General features: G+C 36.6%; 1 protein-coding gene across 1 annotated transcript; it reads left to right on the forward strand.

Annotated features, from left to right (window-relative positions):
- The first annotated feature begins 91 nt into the window (after positions 1-91).
- LOC110941060 lies at positions 92-10,348 on the forward strand. The gene is made up of 5 exons (XM_022182665.2): positions 92-257; positions 4,532-4,653; positions 5,598-5,992; positions 6,675-6,960; positions 8,884-10,348. The coding sequence occupies exons 2-5, from the start codon at positions 4,546-4,548 to the stop codon at positions 10,075-10,077; spliced, it is 1,983 nt and encodes a 660-aa protein (XP_022038357.1). The 5' UTR covers positions 92-257; positions 4,532-4,545; the 3' UTR covers positions 10,078-10,348.
- Positions 10,349-10,828: the final 480 nt, after the last annotated feature.

Here is a 10,828-nt window from a genome sequence, read left to right on the forward strand (position 1 = left end):
ACCTCAGGGACGATTTTGGCAATTAACTCAAAATACAATTTAATTTCAGATAATTTATATTTAACTCCGTCCATAGTTATCATCACTCTTCGCTGTCGAAAGTCTAAACCAATGATATTTTTAATCCTTTTTGACTTTTAGCCACCACACAGAACCTTCATCAAAGCTCACTGTCACTGCACTTTCCACACAGAGACACAAAACCCCCAAATTCTCGTAATTAGGGTTCCTAATCTCCATGGAAATCCACGCGTAAGGTACAAATCCTCCACTCTCTCTTCATTTCCGCACTTGATTCAAATCTACTGTCAACTAAAATCACTTCGATTTCACCGATTTCGAGTTTTTAGCTGATCTGTTGTTTTTAGTGTAGGACCTATGGTTTATTCAACTGTTTTGTTTACTAGAATCACTTCGATTTTGTGGATTTCTAGTTTTTAGTTGATCTGTTGTTTTGATTGTAGTACCTAGGGTTTTTTTCGCTTCATTTTGCACTTATTTGATTTATAATTCAACTGTTTTGTCGACTAAAATCACTTCAATTTTGCCGATTTTGAGTTTATAGTTGAACTGTTGTTTTGATTGTAGTACCTAGGGTTTCTGATAACGATACCTAGTGTTTTCTGCTTAGATCGATGCCTCTGTGTGATAGATTTGCTGATGTTGTCGTTGAATCTGTTCTGGTTGTGTTTTGTGTGATTTCGCGAGTAGATGAGTTTGGATTTTGTGAGATTAGTATGTTCGATTTGATTTTGGCTGAATGAATTGTGGAGTTGAACTGGATTTGTTATGATCTATAGGCGTTTAATTCGAAGTGATGTGAATTGATACGGGTTGAGATTTGATGGATATTGTATCTAGATGTGGGTTTAAGTTTTAGATTTGATAGTTGTGTTGTGACTGTTTGTAGTGGAGACAGAAGATGAATAGGGTTACCATACTTCTTCAAAGTGTTTTGTAAGGGTTGAGTGATTACGTGATCATTGATACATAGTGGTAATGATGTTGTAGAAATGATTAAGTTATGAATTAACGGTGTTTGGAAGAATATTGTGAGAGCGGTCGAAAAAATAAAAATCGAAGGAGCAAAATTGAATCAAGTTCTTAAAGGGGAGGTGGGTAACGGCCAGCATATCAGGTTTTGGATCGATCCTTGATTATGTCCCGATCCTCTAAAGTAAGTTAAGATAAACGCTGTACTATTAAGGATCGATATAACCCAGTGGAAAACAGTTTTTTGGGTCAATGGAACTGGAAGCGACCACCGAGTTCGGAAACGGAGATTACCGAGTGGAATTCTTTGTTTGAGATGCTCGAAACACGGCTGTTTCGGTCTTTCGGATGCCAACGATAGGTGGGTTTGAATGGGAGGCAGTAACAGAGAATTTTCGGTTAAGGCAGTTAAAGAGTTTCTGTGCAGCGGCTCCGATTACAGTTAACAGGTATGTAATGAATTGGTCTAAGTGGGTTCCTAAAAAATGTAATGTTTTCATGTGGAGGGCGGTCATGGATCATATTCCGACCCTCTTGGCTCTTCAAGCTAGAAATTGTTAAGGGGAAGACGTCGTTTGTGTGTTGTGTGGAGAGGAACCCGAATCTGGCAATCATCTCCTGTGTACTTGCAGCGTTGCGTCTTCCGTAATCCGTATGGAGTCATATTGTGGATTGGTGTAAGGTCAATACGTTGATCCTTTTTTCTGTTAAGGATATTGTTGAATCATGTGAGCATTTCAATTTGGGGAAGAAGGCTAAAGCGGCCCTCCAAGGTATTATGTTTGTGGCGTCGTGGTGTATTTGGAAAGCGAGAAATAACAAGAGGTTCTCCAACATCGAAGCTAGACCAGAAGATATTTTATAGGATATTAAGTCTCTAGGGTTCTTATGGTATGTTAATCGTTCTAGAGATAGGAATTTGAGTTGCGATAGATGGTATAAATTTGATGTTTAGTTTTTGATGTGTTGTAGCTGTTTGCTGTTGCCGCCCTTGGTTTGAGGGTTTTGGCGTTGTCAATAAAAGTTTACCTTTCAAAAAAAAAAAAAAAAAAACTATCCCCTCAAACATAATTAGTGGTAATGTGACCATTAACCCTTTTTGAGATTTATATTTGAAACCTAGCCAAATTTAAAGAATATTGTATCCAGATGTAGGTTTAAAGTTGGATTTAATAGTTGTGTTGTTATTGTTTGTTTGCAATGGACACATAAGATTATGATAGAGATCTGAGATGTGAAGATTGTGATAATAAGAACAGAAGAACAAACTGATAGTATTGTGAAAAACGTAAAGAAGTTACAGGGACGAACCAGGGCTATGCCCTCTCTCGCTGCGTATGCAGGGGCCCTAATGAACTAACAAACTCAATCCTATCTCTAACACGCCTTATTCTCTATTACTTATACTAACCCCCATATTACACTTTAGCCCCTTAAGAATACCTATAACTCACTTCCCTCTCATAGCAGATTCCCATCAGATTAATACCATTACAACACGTCTTCATAGTGTTTTGTAAGGTTTGAATGATTGCCTGATCACTGATACATAATTAGTGGTAATGTTATAGGAAAAAGTAAGTTATGAATGATGGTTTAACATCTGGTCTAAATGTCTAATAACCATGCCCTCAAACCTTGATGGTGAGAGAAGTTGTGACCATTAACCTTTTTTTGAGATTTATATTTGAAACCTAGGTAGTTCTAAATTCAAAATTAACATGACTTCTATTTTACATTCAGCAACGTTTTGGTACTCGTGTCAGATCTTTTCAATGGCTAGATGTATTTATAGTAATATATCTGTTGAAAAGTAGTTTGTTTGCCTTCAAAAGTTGGAAGGTGAAAAGTGGAGGTAGGGGTATTTGGGTCCTCCTAGCATATATTTCTGGCTTCCAATTGGGGAGAATTTTGAGTCCTTCCTGGAAGGAAGACTGACTTTCAAGATTTGTACAAATATGAATTGCTCATGTAATGTATTTCATCTCTCATGTAAACATTCAAAAATCGATGAAGCTTGTAATATTCCCTCCATTCCAAGTTATAGTTATAAATTACTAGAGATGGCAAAATGGGTGGGTTGGGTGACGGGTTAAAAACTTAAAATTGTTAATTTAATACCAGTTAAAATGGGGTTTGGATTGGTTGACCCGCCAACACTTCTTTTTTCATATGTTATTCTATAAATTAGTAAAATATAAAATACAAATATATATATTATACTATTAACAGTAACCTATCTTTTTTTTTTTTTGGAAAGCGAAGGTTATAAGCATTTGAATACCACTTTTAGTGACTTTCGACCTGTTTGACACATTTTACTTTTAGGTAGCGTTCGTTTCATGGAATGGAATGGAATGGAATTAGGAAGTTTTTCTTTGTAAAATTGATCTTGGTTGGGGGAGGGAGGAATTTGAAATCCTATGAATTTCTTTAATCAATGAAATTTGTGACTATTTCAACATTCCATTCCATTCCTTCATTAAAGTGAAGGATTTCTAAGGAATGTTGAAATAGTCTCAAATTTCATTGATTAAAGAAATTCATGGGATTTCAAATTCCTCTCTCCCCCAACCAAGATCAATTTTACAAAGAAAAACTTCCTAATTCCATTCCATTCCATTCCATGAAACGAACGCTGCCTTAGTTAAATTTAAATTTTTACCATTTTATATGTTGGAGATAAAGTAATTAGTAACCCAAATCGACTGTGTGATGGAAATTCTCCTATATAATTTACAAGGAGTCAAGGAGTATCTGCATAATTTGTGTGATGGAAATTCTCCTAGCAAATAAGTATTTAAGACCTGTTATCTAGTTCTATAGCACATTTAAATTGTAAAGCATGTACTAACGTTATTTCATCCTACTATTGTTGCATTTGCATATGTAACTGTGTAACCTTCTTGAGTAATTCTGAAAGTAGTACATACTTTGTTAAGTATGTACAATATACAAGCAATAAAGCACCACGTATGAAAATCAGGTTCTGAGTTGCGGCTGTTTTTGTGCATTTTACTTTGCAATTGTTTACCAAAAAACCTTATTATGCCTTTTAACCTCCCTTCTACTTTGCTGTAACACCTTTGAATATTCTCCACCCCCACTCCTCTCTAAATACCTATAAGTGTTACATACATATAGGGGCTGGTTCAAATGAGAACCATTAAAGGGTTGAGATTTGAGAACTATGAGGACTTCAAAATTACGAGTTAACTCACATGTGATTAAGTCGATTCATATATGACTATTGATGGAGGTTTAAATGAGTGAATTGACTTCAATCACACCTCCTTTCATGGAATGAAAGTCATATTATAACAACTTATGAAATTGACATGCTATTATGTAATTTATGATCATCAACTAACTTCTGTTTTTTTAATTATGCTAAACGAATCTCAACTGTAGGCAATCTGTAAATTTTTTCACTCATGAAAAAATAAACAGTTACAAAGTTTCTAATATGTTATTATAATTTGTTTGCTTCAAAGGTTTATGTAATTATGTTCTTTGTACTTTTTGTATTTTTCTATAGGAACCAATAAAAACATGGAAGACACAACTGCCAAGACAATCGAGTTTCTTCGGGCACGATTGCTGGCTGAAAGAACTGTCTCAAGTACAGCAAGGAAACGAGCGTATGAGCTGGAAAAACGGGTTCGCTTTTTATTTTATTTAATGGTGGAAAACATACATGCACTCAAATACATTAATACATAGAATAATACCATTTGTTTCTTTTGCCTTTTCTTCCTCTCAACTCCTCATATGCCGTGTAAAGGTGGCCATTTTGACCCATTTACTTATGGACGGGTTGATTTGGGTTCTGTTTTAATCTCAAAAGGGTAAAATAAAATAACTTAGCCAACGGGTCAAACTGTTTGAATGTTTCTCAAAGTCTATATGGAATGTATTCAACCTCAATCATTACATTCAAAAATTAAGATTGATTTTGTAATAAAATCATAATTAACACATTGATGATTTATAAAAAGTAAAAAAGGAAGAGTAAAATGCCATTTCGTCCCTAAGGTTTGGCCAGTTTTGCGGCTTTCATCCAAAGGTTTGTTTTTCGCATCTGGAAATCTTGCCATTTTCATCCGGCTCGTTAATTCCATCCACTTTTCTTCATTAAGTCAGGGGTATTTTCGTACATGAAGTGAAAATGACCGAATTTACCTTTTAAGTGATTACTTGTACATTATGCTAAATGCTTGTACATAAAGTGAAAAAGACCGAATTGCCCTTTAAGTTAACAAAAAAGACAGAAATACCCCCGGCTTAACGGAGAAAAACGGATGGAGTTAACGAGCCGGATGAAAATGACAAGATTTTAAACTTTTTGGATCCAGATGCGAAACAACAAACCTTTGGACGAAATCTGGCCAAACCTAAGGGATGAAAATGGCATTCTACTCAAAAAAGAATTAGAAGTGTTTATGGGTCAACCTAGCAGTGTTGACCTGTCCCTAACCCGTTTTGATTTGTTACCCTACCTGCCTGACCCACCCATTCTGCCACCTCAACTCCTATGTCAATAAGAATCTTAAATCTTTTTAATTTACGATTATTTTTTTTTCCGCATTTTGTAACTTACAAAGGTAACTGAGTTGGAAAGGCAACTGCAACTTGTGTCCCTGCAAAGAAAGAAGGCAGAGAAAGCAGCAGCAGGTGTTCTTGCTATTTTAGAAAATCATGGCAAAAACGATATTACGGAACCGATTGATTCAAGCTCTGATGAAGAAATATCGAGTGATTTCATGGACGATAAACATGTGGAAAATACAGAAGGATATTCAGGTTCTGAGGTTGAATCTTCTTCGGTAAATGGTAAAAGTTTATCTTGGAAAAACAGTAAAAATACATCTTCTCGTTTTCCTGATAAGAAGAAGTACATGGATGCTTCTAGAAGAAGGCGTAATAGTTTCACATCAACCGGTTCTTCACCGAGACGTGTTGGTAAATCTTGTCGCCAGATAAGACACAAAGAACACCGGTCAGTTTTTGTTCTTTTGTCTATGCCTGATTTGGTGTTCGTGTTTTCTTTTATTTTCGAGGTAAATGTCATTTTCATCCCTGAGGTTTAGCCAGTTTTGCAACTTTCGTCCAAAGGTTTGTTTTTCCGCATCTGGATCCAAAAAGTTTGAAATCTTGCTATTTTCATCCGGCTCATTAACCCCATCCATTATTCTTTGTGAAGTCGGGTATTTTCGTCTTTTTTATTTACCAAGGGTATTTTGAATACTTGTACATTATGCTAAATGCCTGTACATAAAGTGAAAAAGACTGAATTGCTCTTTAAGTTAACAAAAAAGTAAGGGTATTTTGAATACTTGTACATTATGCTAAATGCTTGTACATAAAGTGAAAAAGACCGAATTGCTCTTTAAGTTAAAAAGAAGACGAAAATACCCCTGGCTTAATGAAGAAAAATGGATGGAGTTAACAAGCCAGATGAAAATGGCAAGATTTCAAACCTTTTGGATCCAGATGCGGAAAACAAACCTTTGGACGAAAGTCGCAAAACTGACCAAACCTCAGGGACGAAAATGGCATTTTACCTGTATGTAGTTTAATATTATTTTTCTTAGTTACTACTTACTTAGAGGTTTTGTTATATTTCTAACTTTTTTATGACTGTTAACTTTCTAACTAATGGAATTACATTGTGTTATCAGGTCAGGAGCTGATGTATCACAAAACGATGATGCTACAAATGGTCATCATGAAAACGAAGGTCAAACAAGTTCAGAAGGTATTCAAAATTCTGCTGATCTGGCAACCGAGACTTCACTAGAAGAAACCAATATGTGTAATGGGCATGCTGTACAAAATGACGGAACTGAAACGGATATGGAAAGAGCACTCGAACATCAAGCTCTATTCATAGCTCAATACGAAGAAGAGGAAAAGGCGCAGCGAGAATGGGAAGATAAATACAGAGAGAATAATGGGTCAACACAGGTATGTTCTCTCGTTTCTTACTCAATTCATAGCGCAATATGAAAAAGGACCTTTCGTGAATTATTGAGAAGTACAGGGATTTAAACATGTAAAAAATGACTTTTATGTTAATAATAAGGGTAAATTACTTTTTTGAGTCCCTGTGTTTTATAGGTTTTAACCACTTGAGTCCAAAAGCAAAAAGTTTAACGACCTGAGTCCTCATAAGCATTTTCTTTAACCATTTGAGTCCAAATTTCTAACTCCATCCACCAAGTTTGTTAACTACAAGGGTAATTTGGTCATTTACACACAAAGTACAAGTCTTATATGCACAAGAGTATAAGGAACAAGTCTTTAATGCAACCCTCCTCTCTTTCTCTCTACCGGACTACCCCTACCACCACCATTAACACCACAACAGATTCAAAACAATCCAATACAAGAAACAAATCCGTATCATTAACAAACGCGCATCAAAACAACCACAAATTCCAGTTACTGTATATCTAAGGTCATAACAATTAGATTGAATAAACACGCATCGAAACAACCACAACTTCTATATATTTAAGGTCATAACAGATTCAAAGAAATTAGATTGAATGAAACAACAAATGAACAAAACCACACGCATCATCGAAGCGAACACAGATTCCAGCTCTTGTATATTTAAGGTTGTTGTAACAGACTCACTCAAAACAATCAGATTGAATGAATGAACAAACAAATGATAGATTCCAGCTCCTGTGTATTAAGGACTCAAAACAATTAGATTAAATGAGCAAACAAACACAGATTCCAACTCCAAGGTCATAACAGCAGATTCAGAAACCAAACAAACATAGATTCCATGTGGTGATAACAGATAAAAAGAAATTAGATTACCTTTGAGCGTGAGTCCCCTTCGTAGGGCCTAATTTCACCTGAAGAAGAAGCGAAAACTAGGGGACTCAGGGATTGAAGATGAAGGAAGTGTGAAATGGGGATTGAAAAGGGGATTTAATTAGGTTAAAAAGAGAGAGAGAAATATTTTTTTTTTTATTTTTTAATTATAAGGGTATTTTGGTTATTTAACAATAGTTAACCAAAAAATTCTAACAGTGTTAGAAATTTGGACTTAAATGGTTAAAGAAAATGCTTATGGGGACTCAGGTCGTTAAACTTTTTGCTTTTGGACTCAACTAGTTAAAACACATAAAACACAGGGACTCAAAAAGTAATTTACCCTAATAATAAAGTGCGGGACTTTATTAGAGGGTATTCTTGACATCTGACAAATGCCCAAAAGTAAACATGGCAAAAAAAGAGAGATTATATTGTGAGTGAAATTTATAATTTTAGTAAGGGTAATTACACTTTTCGTCCTTTATGTTTATATCAAACTTTAGTTGTTCTTTATAACATTAAATATATCAAGAATCCTACTTTATACTTTCAAAAGTTTGCACGTTATGTCCTTTTCACTAACACGTTGCGTTATGTCCTTTTCACTAACAAGTGTTAGATTTTCCAGTTAAATTTGATCATGTGCAAGGCACATGGGGGCACATTCGTAATTTTACTCATAAATATAAAAACCGAAAACTCACTCTTTTTCTCTAACACTCTTTCTCATTCAGCACTCTCTCTCTTTTCCAGAATGTAGAGAGAGAGAGAGAGATGTTAATGATTATTCTATCTTTTATTTTTAATATACTTTAAATACATGGATAAAATGACTAAATTGCCCAACCTTAACTGAAAATTTTAATTGGGTTTGGGTCAAAGGACATACGGTACAAGGTTTTTAAAACGTTAATAATTTTCCTGACCCATGAGCCCACCCATTTTACCACATTTTAAATTAAAGAACGATCTTGGATCTATAGTTATGAATTATTAACGTCCACTGCCACTAACATTGCAATCGGTTTGACTTAATGTTAACATGAATAATTTCAGGAAAATTCATGCGACCATGGGACCCACTCAGACGTAACAGAAGAAACAGCAGAAACCAAAGCTCCATCTCCACCGCCACGTAGCGCGACTGAACAACTTACATCCGGAGGTCAATCAGTTGACCATTGTGTAGGAGATCCCAACTTAAGTGAAAACCCCAAAACCGACCCTGAACCCTTACCGGATCACAACACAAAAAATGAGCCGTTAGATAGTCAAAGTCAACCTCCACCTTTGCAAGTCACCCCCACAAATCTCAGCCAATCACAGGCATCATACGAACAACCCGACGTTGAAACTGAAAAAAATCCGGATAAATTAGGTTCTGTTCTCGAGGCACTTCAACAGGCAAAACTATCACTAAAACAGAACCTTGATAAATTTCCGTTAATAGAAATCGGGTCTTCTGTTCCTACTTATAGAGGCGGGGAAAAGTTTCCGGTTCCGTTTAGCTCGGCTGGGCTTTTCAGAGTTCCATCTGATTATGAATATGAAGTTTCACCGATCCGAGCTAACTCCTTAACGTATGATCCTAGATTAAGTTTGACTAGTTACCCTACCAACGACATTTCTAGCCCGTATAGAGAATCTTTTTCTAGATCAACTTCTTCTTTGGAAGACCGGTTTCGCATGGTCCCCACCTTCCCCTACAAAGAAACCATGACTGAAATTTCTAGACTACCCTCGTCTATGTTTAATCCGAGATCAGATATCCATCCGTCTGCTCGTGACCCAAGATTGGATACGGGTATGGGCTCACCCGCCCTTGACCCACGATTGGGTATGGGCCCGAGTGCCCTTGATCCGCGATTGGGTATGGGCCCGGGTGCCCTTGACCCACGATTGGGTATGGGCCCGGGTGCCCTTGACCCACGATTGGGTATGGGCCCGGGTGCCCTTGACTCACGATTGGGTATGGGCCCAAGTGCCCTTGACCCACGATTGAGTGTGGGCCCGTCTACATTTGAACCAAGATTGGGTGTGGGTCATACTACCATCGATCCACGAATGGGTGTGGGCCAGTCTGCTTTTGACCCGAGATTGGACACAGGTCCACCATTTACGGGTGATGGACGGCTCAACTCGAGTGCAAGACTCCCGTTGTCTAGTAGATATGGAACTCTTCCGGGTGGTGACATACCACTTCAAACCCGCTCGTACGATGATTATACGAGACCGACCAAATACGTATAAGTAAAAATGCATAAATTAGAGGTTGTATAGTTCTTTTTTATACATTTGGTAAGCTAAAAGGTGGTGTTGGCGGTGGCGGGTTTTTTTGTAAGGGTGTTAGCAAACCAATTTACTGTATACTTATATGATCGTAAAGAGACGCAAGGTTGGTGATGTGTCGGTGTCCTGTGGTAGGTTTCTTGGGTTTTGTGTTTGTTGATTTGACGGTTCAGTTATCATATGATAGTTTGACTTCAACAAATTGAAATTAGTGTGTGAATTATGCGGATAACTTTTATCGTCTCATGTTAGCATGAAATATTCTTGTTCATTGTGAGCGGCTCTTGATGAACCTGGCGTTTAGGCTCATTTTTTGGGTGCGCATCATATAGTGTAGCACCCTCATTGTTATAGCGTGCGTTTTTTATAGACGCTGTTAGAATCACGAGGCATTGAACAAGTCGATGCCAGCGTAAATGATTGATATTCTGCGGACTGAATCCTTTTATTTGTAGCATCATCTTCTTGATATCATCATAGCTAATTGTAAGATTATTCTCTAAACTGAAATAGTGGTAACATTACAAAGGATATAGGAAATACTCGACGAATCAACTTAGTTCTACTTATAGCATGCGTTAAGTGAATAAGACTAGTGTAGGAGGCAGTTGGATAGCGATTGTATTGATTTGATGACGTTGCTCTTTTTTTGCTTAGAATGCATTAGATATGTTAAAATGTCTTAAAGTAGCTCACGTCTAGTAGTTACTGA

The sequence above is a fragment of the Helianthus annuus genome, chromosome 5, assembly GCF_002127325.2.
Source record: "Helianthus annuus cultivar XRQ/B chromosome 5, HanXRQr2.0-SUNRISE, whole genome shotgun sequence".
Classification (NCBI taxonomy): domain Eukaryota; kingdom Viridiplantae; phylum Streptophyta; class Magnoliopsida; order Asterales; family Asteraceae; genus Helianthus; species Helianthus annuus.